The following is a 21087-nucleotide window of genomic DNA, read 5'->3' on the forward strand; positions in this document are numbered from 1 at the left end:
GGAAAGGAATGGGGCAGAAGCCTGAATAAGAAGGTAGGGGAGGGGAAGAAGTGCGAGCTGCTAGGTGATGGGTGGAAACAGGTGAAAGGGAAGGTGGGGGATGGGGATGAAGTAAGCTGGGAGGGAATAAGTGGAAGAGGTGAAAGTCTGAAGAAGAAAGAATCTGATAGGTGAGGGCAATGGACCGTGGAATGGAAAGAGGAAGGGAACCAGAAGGTGTAAGAGGGTAGCCAGAATGGGAATGGAAAATGGGGGGGGGGGGTGGGGGAGAGAAATTATTGGAAGTTAGGTCATTGATGTTCATGCCATCAGGTTGGAGGCTATCCAGATGGTGTGAGGTGTTGCGCCTTCAACCTGAGCTTGGCCTTGTCAGGCCATGGCCTGACATGTCAGAATGAGAATGAAATGTTAATTTGAAACTGGTAGCCACCGGGTGATGCTGCCTTTTGTGGTTGACATAGTGAAGATGCTCAACGTAGCTGCCCCCAGTTTGCATCAGGTCTGACTTATTTCAAGGAGGCTGTACTGGCAGCACCAGATACAATAAATAACCCTGGCAGACTTGCAAGTGAAGTGTTGCCTCACTTGGAAGAACTGTTTGGAGATTTTAATGGTGGTGAGAGAGGAGGTGTAGGGGCAGGTGTAGAACTTGTCACACTTGCAGGATGTGCCAGGAGGAAGATCAATGGGGGGGGCTAAGTGGATAAGGGATCACATAGAGAGCGATCCCTATGGAAAGCAGAAGTGGGGGGGGGGCGGGTAGAGGGAAAGATGGAGTCAGAAAATAGAATTCTTAACTAAAGTTTACTGCAACCAAATCCTATTCTCGGCCTACCCTTAACAAAAAGGGTGTGTCTTTTTCCATGTACATTAGAGCGATGTCTTCTACTTTGTTTCTCATAGTTAAATTGTCGTATTATTCTCAGTTTGTGCATCTTAGAGACTTCAGTGGTTGTATTATCTTGTCTGGAGGTAATGTAAATAGAAAGAGTTGAGAGATTTGGGGTATCACATGGGCCTAAGCTATTCACAACAGTAGCTATTTATTGTTGTGATAGGCCAATTTATTTGCTGAGGGTACAAAAGTAGGTGGGATTGTGACAATGGTTTAAAAAAAAGCTTTGAGTGAGGACATGACAAATGAAAAATGCAGTGGAAAAGGGTGAGGTCAACTACTTAACCACCCAAAACAGAAGTGCAAATTAATTTTTAAATTGTGATCAGGAAATAATGTTCAAAGGGACTTGGGTAATCTTTAAGGTGAGTCTGAAAGCCAACATTCAGGTCCAGAAAACATTCGGGAAGATAAATGACATGTTGACTGCAATTATAAATGGATTTGAGTACAGAACTAAAGAGATCTTAGTGAAACTGCAAATGAAGTATAGCTTTTGGTTTCCTTGCCCTTGTATAAACAAAAGATTATTTGCCCTAGGTAGTGTGTATTGAAAATTGGGCCCTGGGATGGTGAATTTGTTCTGAGTACATTAGGCATATTTTCTCCAGCATTCAGAAGAAATAGAGGTGATCTCAGGAGGATTTCCTCCTGGATGAAGAACATAGAGCTAGAGGTCAGAGTCTCAGATAAAAGAATAGGTTATTTAAATGAGAGATCTTTTCACACAGTCTTGTGAATCTTTGGAAATCTAATTTAAGGGCTGTGGAGTCTTAGTAATTGAGTTCATTCAAAACATGAATGACAGAATGACCTGGAAAGTACGAATGACCTGCTATTTCTTGTGGTTGTGTGGATTAAAGCACCATTAAAAGACTCCATAAATTTCTTGCAACATAATCTGTTATATTTAGGGTATTCTTCGGCAAAACTTTATTAGGATCTCCAATTTCTGTAGGCAAGTGATAGGTTTAGTAGAGGTGAAAGCAAAATGAGGCAGCGGATGGAAATAGCGAAGAAATCATTCTTACCAGCTTTGATATATCTGGACAACACTGCATGTGTGAAAATATTGAGATTGTGATCAGTTTAATGGTATAATTATAGTTTTACCATTCTAAAGCTCTAAAATCTAGGTCAGGACCTGGAATTGCAATTCTGAAGAAGGAACCAGAGTAAATGCCTATGGTTGTATGATTTCAAAAGTAGCCGAGATGAAAACATGAGAGACAAGGAATTAGAAATGTATGCTTAAAGACTGAGATGAGGTAGATGGTATGTGACATGATTAGTTTACAGCACAAACACCAACATAGATTATGTATGATGAGGTCTATTAGTTCAGATGACTTTGAGCATAATGGTGAAAGTCAGTGGTGAAAGGAGTGATGCGCCTTTAACTTCCCACTGTTGCCTCTGTATAATTTGGTCTCTACAGTTCGGGCCATTCTACGACACTCCAGAATGTATCAGAATTGTGACCCAAGATTGAAGACAGCAGTAGCATTGAACTGTTTAGAAATGCCTATCAAGCAAATGTTATTTCTTTGGCAGAGGTGTAGACCAGATGTTAACAGTATCTTTTTGGTTTATCTATATACTGTGACCCCTCAAAATCCCTCCCTCACCCTTCCCCCATCCCTGTTTCACTCTGCCCTCTTCCCCAGCTGCCTATCACTTCCCTCATGGTTCCGCCTCCTTCTACTACCCATTGTGCTTTCCTCATTCCTCCTTCACCTTTCCTGCCTATCCCCTCTCTGCCTTCCCTCCCCCACCTCTTTATCTTTCCCCTTACTGGTTTTTCACCTGGCAGCTACCAGCCTTTTCCTTCCCACCCTCCCCCCACCTCCTTTATAGGGCCTCTGCCTCCTCCCTCTTCAGTCTGATGAGGGTTCCGGCCTGAAACGTTGACTGATCATTTCCACGGATGCTGCCCGACCTGCTGAGTTCCTCCAGCGTGTTGTGAGTGTTGCTCTGCCACTCTTGTACCTCTCATTGTCATTCTGGAGACGTGCAGCCCTTTCATCCCCCGTCTCTTCATCTCTTCTGCTGTTTGTTGTTTGTCTCTGATCCTGGAGACGTGCATGCCTCTCCTCCTCTGTCTCTTCTCTCATCTTTTTTTGTCTTGACTCTCTGATCCTGGAGTTGTGCGGCCCTGGCCTCCTCCGATTCTTGTTCTCTCCCTCTCCTTGCCGCTTCCCGATTTGGCATCATCTCTTGACCATAATGACCCCCTTCCCTTTCCACGCTGCATAATTCGGCAGACCATTTTTTTTTACCCTAATGCTGGATAGAAGATACAAAGCAGTAACACCAAAGGATGCTGATTATTCTTGATGATGTGGTTGGCGCTCTCCTAAATGGATGTGACAGTCACCACTGTCTTTTGACTGCAGAAAAGGGTTTTATGGGTGTCTCGAAGTATGTCATTACAGTAAGATTTAATTATCTCATTGATGGGTGGCAGTTAGATCTGTCCCAATCCTGTACATGCTGATGGTGATTAGCAGAATGTGACCCCTTGAAATAGAGCTGCCTTGCCCTTTTGCTCCAGTAGGTGTCACTGCTGAGGCTGGTCGTGCGCATGCATCCGGCTATCGCGTCCCGATTTCCATGATGACGGATCGGCTGTTGGGTGAAAGCCAGCCTGTTGATTTTTGGTGAATGAACAATTTTATACGAATATATAACTCTGAACTTTGCCTGCATTCTGCAAGTTAGCGCATTTGAATTTGACTTAGCCAAAACAAGTGCCGCTGTAATGCACCGTTTGCGCTAATTGGAGGTCACAGAGTATGAGAGTTTTAGTAGTATATAGATTGTAATGACATACTTTGAGACACCCATAAAACCCTTGCTGCAGTCAAAGGACAGCAGTGACTATATCACGTCCATTTAGGAGAGCGCCAACCACATTCTCAAGAATAATCAGCATCTTGGAGGCTTTGGTGTTACTGCTTCCTATCTTCTATCAAGGATTAGGGTAAGAATATATGGATAGCCTAATTATGCTGAGTGGAAAGAGAAGGGGGACATTATGGTCAAGAGATGACGCCAAACATCGTCGGGAAGCGGCGAGGAGAGGGAGAGAACAACAATCAGATGAGGCCAGGGCCGCACGACTCAAGGATCAAAGAGTCAGGACAAAAAAGATGAGACAGAGGAGGACAGGCATGCATGTCTCCAAAATGACAACAATAGGCACAGATGGAGGAGAGAACAAGAATCTGATCAGGCCAGGGCCACACGACTCCCAAGATCAGAGAGAAAGAACAAATGGTAAAAGGGATGAAGAGACAAAGGATGAAAGGGCTGCGTGTCTCCAGAATGACAAAAACAGGCAGAGGAGGAGAGAGGAAGAGCCAGAGGTGCTTGGTGGTAGGACAGCGCAATCACGATTCAAAATACCCCTCAAAGTCAATGAGGATGCCCTTTGTAACATAGATAAAAACACCAATACTGCAAATTTACTCCAAAATGCAAAGCTCATTGTCTGGGATGAGTGCCCCATGATTAGGAGGGAGAGCTTTGAAGCCGTGGACCACACTCTTCGTGACGTATGCGGCAAGAATGAGGCCTTCGGGGGTATTTTAACCATTTGCTGTGGCGATTTCCGTCTGCTTCTAGCAGTTGTGAAATGCAGAAATGATGCTGATGTGGAGAATTCATTAAAAAATCCTACTTATGGAGAAGCTTCATCAAGTTTCAATTGAAGAGAAACGTGATTGAGTGAGGGAGAAGGAGGATATTCTCAGTTCTTATTGGATGTTGGAGAAGACAAGATTGAGAAAAATGAAAACAATGAAATCAAATTACCTGAAGATATGATTCTGCCAGCAACAACTATGGAAGAATGCATTGATTTCATTTACCCGACATTCTACAATCCTGCAGAACTCTTCTCGAGGAATTCTATCATGGTTCCTCTTAATGAAAATGAAGTATGATGCGAAAAATAAACTTCACATGCATTAGACACTTCCTTGGAATCATGAAAGAATACTGCTCCTTCAATGCCGTAAGTGAAGGAGCGAACACCACTTATTTTCCTACAGAATTCCTTGATTTGGTCAAACTCTCTGGATTGCCACCGCAGGAACTGGAATTGAAGAGGGGATCTCCCATCATTTCAATGAGGAACTTGGATCCACCAAGGCTTTGCAATGGAACGTGAATGATGGTGGAAGAACTGCACAACAATCTCATCGTAGCAAAGATAAACATTGGTACATTCAAAAAATAATTTTGTCATTATCCCAAGAATTACTCTCAATTTATCAGAAGGGGAAAATGTCCCTCCTCAGCGGAGCCAGTTCCCGATACAGTCATGCTTTGTTACGACTATACATTCGGCTCAAGGCCAAACCATGGAGAATGTTAATTTATTTGGAGAAATCAGTATTCCCGCATGGTCAGCTGTATGTGGCTTTAAGCCGGGGAAAAAGAAATGAAAATGTTAGAGTATTCCTGAAGGGTGGCAGATCAACCAGAAATGTGGTCATAAAAAGTGTCCTTCGTTAAATGAGGGGGAGCATTATTTGTCTTGCTAGGTGTCTTTCTTCTTTAATACAGTGAGTTCTTCTTTAATTTCCAAAGCACATCACATCACACTGTACTCCCTTTCTCTGAAAAGGTGCCCCCAACGGGTCACCCGGTTGTCTAGTGTTTGTTAAAAATATTTTTCAAGTCAGAGTTTCTGTGTTAATTCTACAAAGAGTGAAGCTGGATTTATAATAGTGGAGTGGATGTTGTAATTACTTGTGACTGCTAATTACTAATTTTACAAATCTGTCATTGGTGAGTTCTTGATTTAAAAATATTTACAGCTTAAATAATTTGTCCATGATATTTTTTTAAACTAGTATACCACTCACAAAAGCTATATTTTTCTAGTTATTTTACTGTTCTAAAATGATATGCAAAGTTTCTTCTTCCTTTCTCAATGGCAATCACCACATGTACTTTCATGTACATTTACTAAAAATGTATGTTAAAATATTAATAGTTTTTAATGCTGATCTTGCTTTTTGCTGGCATCCAAAGGTAAATTCACTTATCTGCCATATAAAGAATGAAGTATGCTATCCATGTGTCCTGTGTCTAATTTGGCTTGATGGCATAAGACATAGGAGCAGAATTGGGCCATTTGGCTCACCCAGTCTGCTCCGCCATTTCATCATTACATTCTTCAAAGATGCCGAATTATTTTTCAAACCTTTACCATGACTAAAATGTATCTTGCCTATTTAATATGTAAAGTCTTTATTTTATAATGTGAAAGTTAGTGCTTAATTTAAAACTTGGGTTTATGCAAAGTAAAAATGCACAGAATTTGAGACAGTCTTGTGTCAAAGTTTTATAATTGGTTAAAGGTAGGCAATGTCAGTAGGATTAAGAGAAATGGAATTTGATAGGGGCATGACAAGTAGTATTGTCCCGGAGCCTGCATGAATAGGATGAAGGAATGCCCAATGTGTGCATAGAATTTGCAGATAACAATAGTTAAAATAGTGAGAATTGTGAAATTGGAAATGGGAAGTTAAAAAGAGACAGATTTGATGAGCAAAGCAGTTAGAGAATTCAGTGTGGGAAGGGTGTCATTCATTTAGAACCCAAAAATCTTTCTGAATGAGAAGAGATTTGAAACCATGACAAAATAGAGATTTTGGTATCTCAAGACACATTTAAAATTTGGTTTCCAGTTACACAGACTTGAGAAATATTAAAAGAAAGGTTCTAGGATGTTGCTCTTTACCTCGAGAGCAGAAATGCTCGAGGGAGGAAGTTGTGTTTGTGCAGATCTTTGGACACGCCCCATCTAGAATACTGCGCTCAGTTTTAAGTACTGAACCTCTGGAAGTATGTTGACAAAATGTCTGAGTGTTCTACAAATTCATCAGGAGCTTACAACCTCAACAGAAACACTTTTAACCATTGATAGAAATCTCCCTTTAATATATTCTGTGCAATCTAATTGACATGTTCAAAAGGATAAATAGGTTTTGTTCATGTATGTAGTTTGCACATAGTTGGCAAGGTCTGCATTTAACTCCAAATTGTCCTTGAAGATTTAGCATATCATTCATTGTTCCATCCCTTGGGTATGTTTGACCTTGTCAATTCTGTATGGCTTGATAGAGCAAGTATCCAGCATTTTTACATCCCTGCATAAAATATTTGAATGTATGTGATCCGTATTTGGAGTGCGTGTGATCGATAAGTTGTGCCCAATGACAGCATACAAAGATAATCCATTGGTCTTGGTGAGGAAACTTGCAGGGTCCCAAAGATATCAAATGATCTAAGGTGCTGGAACATTACGAACTACAATTTGACCCCAAGTTGCAGTAGAAATTGTAAGAGCAAGGAAGAATTTGTTTTAAGGAATATTTTAAAAGGAAAAAGGTGAGGATGGAGCAAGTACTGGAGTCAAACTGCAGATGCTGGATCTTGGAGCAAAAAAAAAACACAATTTTATTTGAGCAACTTAGCAGGATGAGTTGGAGTGGGGTGGTAAAATATTGATGAATCAGGTTGAAACCCTGCATCAGGACTGAGGGTGGAGAGGGAAGATGATTGGTATTAAGAAGAAAGGGAAATTGGGGAGATGGACCAGTAGGTAACATATGGAGGGAGAAAGGTGAAGGATGATGGGCAGAAGGAGTAGATGGAGGAGGGGTGTTGAGCGATGGGCAGGTGAACAAGTGGGGGATAAAAAAGGAGCAACAAACAATCTGATGGAAGAACTCAACAGATTGAGCAGTAACTTAAGGCAGGAATGGAACCCCAGAGATGCCTCTTGACCAGCTGACTTCCTCCAGCAGATTGTTGATCTAGATTCCTGCATCTGCAGTTTGTCTCTGGGGTGCAGATAATTGGAATCATTAAAGGAGAGTTGAAGGGCAGAGCTTGTATGGTGGGCGAAATATGTTTATAGTAGTCAATGGAACTGGGAGATGGTTGAAAATGGGTGTTGGTGGGGGGGGGGGAAGGTATTTATGAGGAAACAGAAAGAAAGGAATGACACAATGTGAATTGAATCCAGGCTTCAAGATCCTGTGAGGTGCTAGGTGTACTAGCTGTAGCACTTTGTCTTTCACAAACCCAGGGAAGGGGAGACTTAGAGGCAGAGAACAGGTAACTGCTTTTACAGATGTGGTTGGTCTGTATAATGTATTACTGAATTCTGCTTTCATTTGCCAAAATTCCTCCCCATTCAGCATGATCCTAGAATGCGAGGGTAAACGACTTAAGTAGGGTATCTGTTTAAATTCCTGTTTCCTCTACTTGATTTTGCAAGAACAAGTATAAGGAACTTGTGATTTTAGTTACTAGGAATGAGGGCATCCTAACACAAACAAGAGGAATTCTGCAGATGCTGGAAATTCAAGCAACACACATCAAAGTTGCTGGTGAATGCAGCAGGCCAGGCAGCATCTCTTCCTAGGTGCTGTACCTCTTACTAGAGATGCTGCCTGGCCTGCTGCGTTCACCAGCAGCTTTGATGTGTGTTGCTTGAGGGCATCCTAACAGTTGCCTTTGTCTCTGGAGCCAAACTTTCCCTAACTTTATTGCTCTGAGCTTGTCTTGTCTCTTGATTTTATTCCTATAAATGTCGTGCCCATTAGTTTTCATTCAGACTCTTTGTTAATAGTTCTTTTTCCCTCCAAAGTTCTCTTTCTCACTGAATGTAGTCCCTTCCATGTTTGTTTGTTTGTTTTTTTGTGAATCACACATTCAGATTTCTGCCTCTGCCAGAGATGGTTGACTATGCCGTTCTTCCCTACCTCACTGGTATGATCTGGATGAGTCACTCACACTTTCCTTTTTCTTTCTCATCTATTCAAGTTGGAGAACACTGAGAATGGCTTCTGACCCCACTGCATTTTGGTGTCACTCAAAAATCTATCCCTAACACCTCCTATTTTCTATCCAGATTTAGCTAGTTAAAGCATCTTCAGAAAACATTTCAGTTCTGGCATGTTTTATTCAGGAAACTCAATGCCCCTTTTAGATTGATGTCTCAATGTGGTCAAACTTTATTGAACCTATGGGACTGGATGATTAGAAATTTTCTATAGCTATGCAGTTGTGACAAAGACAACCTATTCTTCCAATTGTGGCCTAGTTCTAGCTTTACGTATCCAAAGGTAGCAGAAATATTGCCTGTTTGGTTATTTATAATGGCACAAGTTGATTACAGCATTGAATGAGGTTTATTGAGTCTGTATTGGATTATGTAAGATCAATCAGTCTTTCTCCTTACAAATCCCATCCTTCCAGGTACTTGGTCAGTTTCTTTGCAATCAAATGGGACTCCACTATGACTTCCCTTGAGTATATTCCAGGTAATATTAGTAAGTGCCAAAGGTTATTCCTCCAAGATGCAGCACAGAGCATCATGGGAAGCCATTCCTGCCTGTGGCCATCAAACTTTACAACTCCTCCCTTGGAGGGTCAGATACCCCGAACCAATAGGCTGGTCCTGGACTTATTTCATAATTTACTGGCATAATTTACATATTACTATTTAACTATTTATGGTTCTATTACTATTTATTATTTAATGGTGCAACTGTAACGAAAACCAATTTCCCCTGGGATCAATAAAGTATGACTGACTATGACTATGATTATGGGGTGAAGGCAGGAGAATGGGGGTGAGGGGAATAAATCAGACAATTTTGAACGAGATTGGAGACGACATCAGAGACGACATCAGATGCACTCAACTCTGGCAGAGTCTGCAAGACATTACTTCCCACAAAGCGAAACCCAATAGTATGAATGGCAGCGGTGCTTCACTACCAGATGAACTCAATGCCTTCTATGCATGCTTTGATAGGGAGAACGCAACTATAGCTGTGAAGATCCCTGCTGCACCTGATGACCCTATGATCTCCGTCTCCAAGGCCAATGTCAGGCTGTCTAAAGAGAGTGAACCCTCGCAAGGCAGGAAGTCCTGATGGGGTACTTGGTAAGGCTCTGAAAACCTGTACCAACCAACTAGCGGAAGTATTCAAGGATATTTTCAGCCTCTCACTGCTACGGGCAGAAGTTCCCACTTGCTTCAAAAAGGCAACAATTATAACGGTGCCAAAGAAGAATAATGTGGACTGCCTTAAGCACTCACATCGACAGTGATGAAATGCTTTGAGAGGTTGGTCAGGACTGGACTGAACTCCTGCCTCAGCAAGGACCTGGACCCATTACAATTTGCCTGTCACCACAATAGGTCAACAGCAGACGCAATCTCAGTGGCTCTCCACATGGCTTTAGACCACCTAGACAACACAAACACCTACGCCAGGATGCTGTTCATCGACTATAGCTCATCATTTAGTACCATCGTTCCCACAATCCTGATTGAGAAGTTGCAGAACCTGGGTCTCTGTACCTCCCACTGCAATCCTTCTGATCCTCAACTTCTAAACTGGAAGATCAGTCAGTGCTGATTGGTGATAACATATTTTCCTCTCTAATGATCAACACTGGTGCACCTCAGGGGTGTGTGCTTAGCCCACTGCTCTACTGTCTATATACACATGACTGTGTGGCTAGGCATAGCTCAAACACCATCTATAAATTTGCTGACGGTAGAATCTCAGGTGGTGACGAGAGGGCGTACAGGAGTGAGATATGCCAACTAGTGGAATGGTGCCGCAGCAACAACCTGGCACTCAATGTCAGTAAGGCGAAAGAGCTGATTGTGGACTTCAGGAAGGGTAAGATGAAGGAATACATACCAATCCTCAAAGAGAGATCAGAAGTGGGGAGAGTGAGCAGTTTCAAGTTCCTGGGTGTCAAGATCTCTGAGGACCTAACCTGGTCCCAACATATAGATGTAGTTATAAGGAAAGCAAGACAGTGGCTATACTTCATTAGGAGTTTGAAGAGATTTGGCATGTCAACAAATACACTCAAAAACTTGTATAGATGTATCGTGGAGAGCATTCTGACAGGCTGCATCACTGTCTGGCATGGAGGGGCTACTGCACAGTACTGAAAGAAGCTGCAGAAGGTTGTAAATCTAGTCAGCTCCATCTTGGGCACTAGCCTACAAAGTACCCATGACATCTTCAGGGAGCGGTGTCTCAGAAAGGCCACGTCCATTATTAAGGACCTCCAGCACCCAGGGCATGCCCTTTTCTCACTGTTACCATCAGGCAGGAGATACAGAAGCCTGAAGGCACACACTTAGTGATTCAGATTAGCTTCTTCCCCTCTGCCACCTGATTCCTAAATAAACTTTGAAGCTTTGGACACTACCTCACTTTTTTTTAATATACGTAATCGATTTACTTGTTTGTTTATTGTTATTATGTTTTTTTTCTCCCTCTCTGCTAGATTATGTATTGCATTGAACTGCTGCTGCTAAGTTAACAAATTTCACGTCACATGCCAGTGATAATAAACCTGATTCTGATCAACCATTATCAAGCTACACCTGCTAAATATCAGGCCTTTCAACATAACAGGAATTCTGGACACCTGAATTCTCTTTTCTTTCCAAGTATCAGCTGCAAAATAATTTGTAAAGTAATTCTTATTATGTATTTATCTCCAAGGGTTACCATTTATATCAATCAACCTTGGATTCCATTATGTAATGAAATTTCATTCATTTTCTAGTCTGGCCTGTTGACTCAATCAGCTTAATAGTCATGAACTCCCAAAAGATTTGTAGGAAAATAATATTTGTAAGGATATGGAAAGAATCATAATGATTGCATAATCCCAGATATGCTTACAGTTGTATTCAGATGGTTGTTCATGGGTTGCTTCTGTAAAAACAGCCAGTGCTAAATGGGTATCTATCTGTGCTGACCATGAATGCAAGGAATCAGGTGTCGAATGTTTTCCTGCATCTCCCATGATGACTCCATTATCTCACCAACAAGTTGCCCCAATTCTGACCTTTGCCAGCGTGGCAAACCAGGAATCCCTGAATATTTAGCAGTGATTTCAAGTATCTCACAAAGTTTAGATGATAAATGGAAACAGAAGGTCACCTTAAACTTCATTGTGAGAGGCTAAGTGGCTTGCTTTCATCCCTTGTTAAAAATTATTTTTGAGGCAAAGCCCTGAGGGACAGAAGATTCAGCTGGAAAATATTTTATATCAGCTGTACTACATAAGCTTGACCTATTGTATAATTTCAATGTACAATCCTTCAGAGTGTACATCATTAAAACAATTGCAAGTGGAGTACCAAAATAATGAACACCCTTGTCGGGTGAGTTGAATACACTTCTGTGCCTTCTGTTTTTTTGGGGGGGGGAGAAAAAGAGATGCTTTGAAACTCCTCTGGTAGTAGTCTTCCATATTATGTTCAAATCTGATGTCCTGCCGGTGGGGAGAGGAGACAAGAATATTTGTGCATCTCAGGTGCTCGCTTCAATTTATTCCATGATCTTCACCACCCAATCAACTTGGGTGTTGTGTCTTTTTGCCATTATAGCCAAAAAATAGTTTTAGAAGGGACTGTGGTTTGGATTATTTGCATTTTTAACCCAATTATAAGACATCTTGTTTTCCCTGATTGAGTGCCAGCAAGAGAAAGCTTTGCCCCCAGAAGGTGCTAATTACAATCAAGTGGAAATTCATGGGGATGTTCTTGCATTTTCTGATATGCTCATCTGCGAAAGGCTCTGCTTTAGAAAGCAAAATAAAATTAAAAGCTTTCTGATGTTTTTATCAACCCGAGGTGACCAATTACTCAGTGGCCCAGATTTTCCAAGCAATTTTAGTAGCAGCTGGATTTCTGCTTCTTCTGACACATGGGGCAGGAAATTCTTTGTTTCTGGCAGTTTTTAAAGTACTCATGAGTATCTTCAGGCTGAGTGGCTTTGGTGGTCCAGTGCGCCCTTTTTACCTTCAAGTGGTGATAAATGCTCACAGTAAATGAAAATCAAAAGGTACACTGCAGATGCTGGAAATCTGAGACAAAAACAGAAAACAAAAGGTCACAGACCTGAATGTTGGCTGTTTCTCTTTCCGCAGATGCTGTGTGACTGGCTATGTTTTCCAGCGTTCTCTGTTTTAATAAGTGTTAGCAGGTAGGGCTGTTCTATCTCAAATCCTTGACCTACACCACAAGAGGGCAGTAGGAGCATTAAACACAGTTAACTCCCAAATTCTAACGGTGGTTGACATCTTGACTTGGAGCAGTATTATTCATTATTGCGCAACTGTCATTTGGTCAAGATTCTGCGCATCATAATGGTGGGAGAATATTTTTCTTTGATTGTTGGGGATGGACCAGAAGTGCTGCCTTTTTTATGGTAGATATCCCTTGCATGAATAAAAGCAGAATATCTAGTTGTAATCATACAAATTTTTATTGGAGCATGCCGTACACAAAAAATTGCTGCTACATCTTTAACGTTGGCACCAACGACATAGGCAGGAAGAGGGATGAGGTCCTGAAGTGTGAGTTTCGGGAACTAGGCAGAAGGCTGAAGAACAGGACCTCAAAGGTGGCGTTCTCAGGATTGCTGCCAGTGCTACGTGATAGTGATGGTAAGAATTGGAGGAGATGGCAGTTGAATGCGTGGCTGAGGAGTTGGTGCAGAGGACAAGGTGTTAGATTTTTGGATCATTGGGATCTCTTCTGGGGAAGGTGGGACCTGTGGATGGGTTTCACCTGAACTTGAGGGGGAGCAATATCCTTGCAGGTAGGTTTATTAGCATGATTCAGGGGGGTTTAAACTAATTTGCGAGGGGGATGGGACTCAGAGCGATACAGCAGTGGAAGACGAAGACGTGCATGGAGTAAAGCCAGATTTAACATATAGAGAGGCTTTGAAGAAAGAGAAGCAGAATAAAGGGTGTAAAGATAGTAAGGTAGAAGGGTTAAAGTGCATGTACTTCAGTGCAAGAAGCATCAGGAACAAAGGTGATGAACTGAGAGCTTGGATACATACATGGAATTATGATGTAGTGGCCATTACAGAGACTTAGCTGGCACCAGGGCAGGAATGGATTCTCAATATTCCTGGATTTCAGTGCTTTAAAAGGGATAGAGAGGTGGGGGGGGGGGGCGAGGGGAGGAGGGGCGGCATTACTGGTCAGGGATACTATTACAGTTACAGAAAGGGTGGCTAATGTATCAGGATCCTCTTTTGAGTCAGTATGGGTGGAAGTCAGGAACAGGAAGGCAGCAGTTACTCTATTGGAAGTATTCTGTAGGCCCCCTGATAGCAACAGAGATACCGAGGGGCAGATTGGGAGGCAGATTTTGGAAAGGTACAAAAATAACAGGGTTGTTATCATGGGTGATAACTCCCCCAATATTGATTGGCACATGATTAGTTCCAAGGGTTTAGATGGGGCAGAGTTTGTTAAGTGTGTCCAGGACGGATTCCTGTCACAGTATGTTGACAGGCCGACTAGGGGGAATACCGTACTAGATCTATTATTAGATAACGAACTGGGTCAGATCACAGATCTCTCAGTGGGTGAGCATCTGGGGGACAGTGACCACCGCTCCCTGGCCTTTAGCATTGTCATGGAAAAGGATAGAATAAGAGAGGACAGGAAAATTTTTAATTGTGCTCAAATTATGAGGCTATAAGGCTAGAACTTACGGGTGTGAATTGGGATGATGTTTTTGCAGGGAAGTGTACTATGGATATGTGGTCGATGTTTAGAGATCTCTTGCAGGATGTTAGGGATAAATTTGTCCCGGTGAGGAAGATGAAAAATGGTAGGGTGAAGGAACCATGGGTGGACAAGTGAGGTGGAAAATCTAGTCAGGTGGAAGAAGGCAGCATACATGAGGTTTAGGAAACAAGGATCAGATGGGTCTATTGAGGAATATAGGGAAGCAAGAAAGGAGCTTAAGAAGGGGCTGAGGAGAGCAAGAAGGGAGCATGAGAAGGCCTTGGCGAGTAGGGTAAAGGAAAACCCCAAGGCATTCTTCAGTTATGTGAAGAACAAAAGGATGACAGGAGTGAAGGTGGGACTGATTAGAGATAAAGGTGGGAAGATGTGCCTGGAGGCTGTGGAAGTGAGCGAGGTCCTCAATGAATACTTCTCTTCGGTATTCACCAATGAGAGGGAACTTGATGACGGTGAGGACAATATGAGTGAGGTTGATGTTCTGGAGCATGTTGATGTTAAGGGAGAAGAGGTGTTAGAGTTGTTAAAAATATATTAGGATGGATAAGTCCATGGGGCCTGACGGTATATTCCCCAGGCTGCTCCATGAGGCGAGGGAAGAGATTGCTGAGCCTCTGGCTAGGATCTTTATGTCCTTGTTGTCCACGGGAATAGTACCGGAGGATTAGAGGGAGGCGAATATTGTCCCCTTGTTCAAAAAAGGTAGTAGGGATAGTCCAGGTAATTATAGACCAGTGAGCCTTATGTCTGCGGTGGGAAAGTTGTTGGAAAAGATTCTTAGAGATAGGATCTATGGGTATTTAGAGAAACATGGTCTGATCAGGGACAGTCAGAATGGCTTTATGAAGGGCGGATTGTGTCTAACAAGCCTGAAAGAGTTCTTTGAGGACGTGACCAGGCATATAGATGAGGGTAGTGCAGTGGATGTGATCTATATGGATTTTAGTAAGGCATTTGACAAGGTTCCACACAGTAGGCTTATTCAGAAAGTCAGAAGGCATGCGATCCAGGGAAGTTTGGCCAGGTGGATTCAGAATTGGTTTGCCTGCAGAAGGCAGAGGGTCATGGTGGAGGGAGTACATTCGGATTGGAGGCTTGTGACTAGTGGTGTCCCACAATGATCTGTTCTGGGACCTCTACTTTTTGTGATTTTTATTAAAGACCTGGATATGGGGGTAGAAGGGTGGGTTGGCAAGTTTGCAGATGACACAAAGGTTGGTGGTGTTGTGGATAGTGTAGAGGATTGTCGAAGATTGCAGAGAGACATTGATAGGATGCAGAAGTGGGCTGAGAAGTGGCAGATGGAGATCAACCCGGAGTAGTGTGAGGTGGTACACTTTGGAAGGACAAACTCCAAGGCAGAATACAGAGTACAAAGTAAATGGCAGGATACTTGGTAGTGTGGAGGAGCAGAGGGATCTGGGGGTACATGTTGACAGATCCCTGAAAGTTGCCTCACAGGTAGATAGGGTAGTTAAGAAAGCTTATGGGATGTTAGCTTTCATAAGTCGAGGGATAGAGTTTAAGAGTGGCAAGGTAATGATGCAGCTCTATGAAAATCTGATTAGGCCACACTTGGAGTACTGTGTCCATTTCCGGTTGCCTCACTATAGGAAGGATGTGGAAGCATTGGAAAGGGTACAGAGGAGATTTACCAGGATGCTGCCTGGTTTAGAAAGTATGGATTATGATCAGAGATTAAGGGAGCTAGGGCTTTACTCTCTGGAGAGAAGGAGGATGAGAGGAGACATGATAGAGGTATACAAGATATTAAGAGGAATAGATAGAGTAGACAGCCAGCGCCTCTTCCCCTGGGCACCACTGCTCAATATAAGAGGACATGGCTTTAAGGTAAGGGGTGTGAAGCTCAAGGGGGATATTAGAGGAAGGTTTTTTACTCAGAGAGTAGTTGGTGGCTGGAATGCACTGCCTGAGTCAGTGGTGGAGGCAGATACACTAGTGAAATTTAAGAGACTACTAGACAGGTATATGGATGAATTTAAGGTGGGGGGTTATATGGGAGGCAGGGTTTGAGGGTTGGCACAACACTGTGGGCCGAAGGGTCTGTTCTGTGCTGTACTATTCAATGTTCTATTGTGTGTATTTCAACATTGTTCATTGTGTGTAAAGGGTTTTGTAACATCCTGGGGGGGCCAAGGACCCTTTGAATGTGTGAACAGGAGAAAATTAAATCCAGGAGTTGTGCACATTCAAAATGATGAACGAATATGTGATTACATTTAAGTGAACAAATTACCCCATTCTGTCATTGTTCCCTTGTTTTCTTGCTGGCTACCAAAACCCACCCCCACTTCATCTCAATTTAAAGTTTTAAGTACCTTGTTGCAATGGTAGAACTGGTTTTTCTTCTACCAAAAAAAAAGTGACCCAATGACATCTTCCAGGGGAGAATCCTCATTAATCCCATTCAGCTTCTTTGTTTTCCTACACAACTGCATCTTGCTCTATCAAAATGTCTGTCAGAAATAGGAGTACCTGCGGATGAAAAAATGTGATTACATAGAAAACATAAAACTTGGTATGGTTAGCATCCAAATTTAGGATTGGATATGGGTTGCTGAATAAAAGGCACTGTGCCACCTAGTATTTTTATAGTTACTAAAATCGTTTGTACTTGTAAATACTGAAAGTAGGTGCATGTCATAAATATCAAATAAATTGTTTTTTTATTCTTTCACACACAGAAGTTGCAAAGCAATGTCAAGAAAGGGATAACCTTGGAATGCTGGTCTGGTCACCTAATCAGAATGTCTCTGAGTCTAAATGTAAGTTCTTCTTAAATTTGTATTTCAGTATTCATTTTAATTAAAAAAAAACTCTTACTTTGAATACAAGTTCATATGAATGTTTCCCAATTTTCCAAGAATTGTTCGCTGAGACTTTGGATATATGCCCATTGCTAATGGAGAATTTATTTGGAGAAATATGATGTAGAATTGGGCACTATGGTAGTGTAGCAGTTAACTTGCTGGTATTTCGTATTGGAGTTTGGGTTTCGGTTCTGGCCCCATCTGTGGAATGTGTGGGTTTTCCCTGGGTGTTGCAGTTTTCTCCCACTGTCCAAAGGTGTACCGGGTAGGTTAATTGGGCATTGTAAATTGTCCCGTGATTAGCTTAGGGTTAATCAGGGTTGTTGGTGATTGCTGGGGGCAGCATGGCTCGTATCGCTAAATAAATCCACAAGTGTACAGGCTGCTTTAAATTTGTTTGCTAACATGCCAGTAAACTAACTGCTGGTTGCCATATGCAATTTTGAAATAAAACCATGGGGATTTTGTCCTTCACGTAAGACTGCAAAGGCACATGCATTGCAGTCTGAGCCAGTGTCCTTTTTTAATGGGCGTATATCTTTGCTGAGCTCTTGATGACTTTATTTGTGTGCTAACACTTGGAAGAGTAATATCCTTCTGTGTTTTAAAGAAATGTACCAAATTTAGAGCCAGAATAATTGGAACCAGAACTACTTGCTCATGAATGTCAGAAAATTGTTTATTTAAAATTGCAGTAGTTACGATAATCTTGAGGTCTGTTCATCATTGGCAAAGAGTTGTAGAACTTAATCAGTATACTATGAAAGATGTGGAGCCCTTTGTAGGTTATTGGGAAAAGCTACTTTGCTTATCATTCTTGACTAGAATCATCTGAAATAATTATTCTTCTACTCATACACAAAATAAATACTAGAAGTACTTAGGCCAGCCAGATTCTGTGGGAAAATAGAGAATTGGCGTTGCAAAATAACCCTTCAGTAATGTTCTGTTTATCACTCCACTGTATTAACTGTTTCTCAGGATCATGTACAGTGAAATAAATTAGCTGGACATGAGAAATCAGAGCAGGAGTAGGCCAACAAGTCTTCCCAGCTACTCTACCATTCATCAAGATGAAGGTGTTGCTACTCATTTCTGGACTAACTGGTGTACCCCTTATTCAGAAACTGAATCCTAGTTATGGATTTCTCGTGTCCAAGTTTACACGCGTTTAAAAGTAGAAATAAAATACCTCCATGTTAAATTTCATTGGCACTGCAACTTTCCTGTTTCAAAATTAATTGTAATTAATTCTCTGTCTTTTAATGAAGCACTGCTTTTCTGTCCAAGAAAAAGAATTTGCTCCCTTTCTGTGCCTCTATTCTTTTTCTCCTCTTGGGCTCATTTCCAATATTTTTCATCTAAAGTTTTGCTTGCTTCAGTGACACTCCCAACCCTTGCCTCCATCTGGATCTAATCTTGCTAATCAGCTCTCACCATTCCACCTGGCACTGGCACTTCCTTACAGGTTTCGCCATCGGCAGTTCACTCTCACTTTACACAGATCTATCATCAGTATTGCCTTGTCTTGTGTATTCAGTGCCCTCAATATGGCCTCGACATCAAGCCAGCCACTTTGCTGAGCACCTGAGCTTTGTCCACAATGGTCATTTTGAGCTCCCAGTTGCATGCATTTCACCTCCCATCCCCATTCCCACATTGATTTGTTTGTCCTTGGCTTCTTCCTCTGCCACAGTGAGGCCACAGAGGAGAGGAACTACTCTGTACGGGTAGTCTTCAATCAACTAGTATAAATATTTAAAAATTTTCGGATAACTACACCAGATCCTTCTTTGCCAGTCTTCTTACACACTCTTCTTTTTGCCCTCTCCTCTACACCATTCTCTTTCCCCTTCCCCACATGGCTCCAACTCTCTAACCCTCATTTGTGGCCTCATTGTGGCAGTGGAAGAGTCAAGAACAGCCCATGCCATTGTGGGAATGGGGAGGGGAGATAAAATGGTTTGCAACTGGGAGATCAAGATGGCCATTGCGGAGGAAGCTGCCTATTGTCCATACACTTTACCCATTTGATCTCCCATTGCTCCGGTTTTTTGTCCATCCCTTATCTGGTTCCACTCGCCACCTTCCGTATCAGATTCCATCATGTGCAGCTCTTTGTATCTACTAATCTCCATCCAGCTTCTATCACTACCTCCTCTTCTCCTTTCGAACAGAGTTGCGGAAAAACTTTTTCACCCAGAGAGTGGTGGATGTATGGAAGTCTCTGGATGCTTTCAAGAAAGAGATGGATAGAGCTCTTAAAGATAGCGGAATCAAAGGATATGGGGACAAGGCAGGAACTGGATACTGATTGTGGATGATCAGCCATGATCACAGTGAATGGCGGTGCTGGCTCGAAGGGCCGAATGGCCTACTCCTGCACCTATTGTCTATTGCCCCATCTGGCTTCATCTGCCCATTAACCTCTCCTCAGCTGTATACCTGTTGCTTGCCAGCTCTTGCCCCCAGCTAGACTTCTTTTTGTGCTGATGAAGCTTGCCAATAACCAAGGGGTCTGTGGACCTCAGGCTGGGAGCCCATGCCCTAGTCTCTCTATAGTGGCCATCTCGTCTTAGCACACTATCCAGCTACAGGGTTTTGTCCCAGCATTTCAGCCATCATTTTGCATCCACAGATTCTGCCTAACCTGCTGAATTCTGCCAGTGGCTTGCTTTTTTTTTAAACTCATCATTTTCATTATGCCCTCCTTGATCTCTGGTGCTCAGTGTCTATAATGATCTTTCACTTGCCTCACTGTCTTCCAGCTTTGCTAAAATTTTTATTGTCTCCCACACACATTTTAAACTACTGCAGTCTCTTGCCCCCGAGGATGCTCTTATTGGTATATTTACTGTGACTAAATGACAAAGCTGGGGTTAACCTTGCCTCGCCATAGCAGGCCCGGTGGGTCTACTGGTTGTGTGTTGTCTGTACACACAACACTACTTCTGATCCTGCTTTTGATCACCTGACCAGAATTTGTCAGCCCAATGTAGAATTTTGTCAAGAACGTTTCTCTGAAATTCTTTGGTGTTTTTACGGAATGTTTTTGGTTTAGGGCAGGGGTTCCTAACCCAGGGTCCATGCACCTCTTGCTTAATGGTATTGGTCCATGGTATAAAGAAGGTTCGGAACCTCTGGTTTAGGGTCATTCTGACATATAGGCTGGTTCTGGCCTTACTTCCATCTGGCATAGTTTGCATTTGTTGTTTGATTGTTTGTGGTTTTTGTATTGCTATATTTACGCTCTATTCTTGGTTGGTGCGGCTGTAGCGAAACCTAATTTCCCTCGGGATCAATAAAATATATCTATCTATCTATAATCCATCTGCCTTCCATTCTAATTGCTGAATACATTGCAATGCCAGAAAGCTGCAAGTCGTGAAAGGAAAAACATTTCAAGTGCAGTCAGATAAAATTGCAAAAATCTTCCATTACTACTGTAGAGGCAATTAATCTACAAATTTAAAGCTATTCTATAATGCAGAGCAGACATGATTCAACTTTTCCTAATTGACACCTGTGCATTCTGATTAAAACAAGTTTTCAAAATAGTCATAGTCATACTTTATTGATCCTGGGGGAAATTGGTTTTTGTTACAGTTGCACCATAAATAATAAATAGTAATAGAAATAGTAATAGAATAGTAATAGAAAAATAGTAATAAATAGTTAAATAGTAATATGTAAATTATGCCAGTAAATTATGAAGTAAGTCCAGGATCAGCCTATCAG

At 42.0% G+C, this 21087-nt stretch overlaps 1 protein-coding gene across 1 annotated transcript in view; it reads left to right on the forward strand.

Moving 5' to 3' along the window:
- rcor1 (REST corepressor 1) overlaps positions 1-21087 on the forward strand; it is a 113109-nt gene that overhangs the window by 14682 nt on the left and 77340 nt on the right. The window contains exon 3 of the mRNA XM_063047562.1: positions 17224-17304. Coding sequence (XP_062903632.1) covers positions 17224-17304 — 81 coding nt within the window. The remainder of the gene's footprint in view (positions 1-17223; positions 17305-21087) is intronic.

The sequence above is a fragment of the Mobula hypostoma genome, chromosome 1, assembly GCF_963921235.1.
Source record: "Mobula hypostoma chromosome 1, sMobHyp1.1, whole genome shotgun sequence".
NCBI classification, from domain to species: domain Eukaryota; kingdom Metazoa; phylum Chordata; class Chondrichthyes; order Myliobatiformes; family Myliobatidae; genus Mobula; species Mobula hypostoma.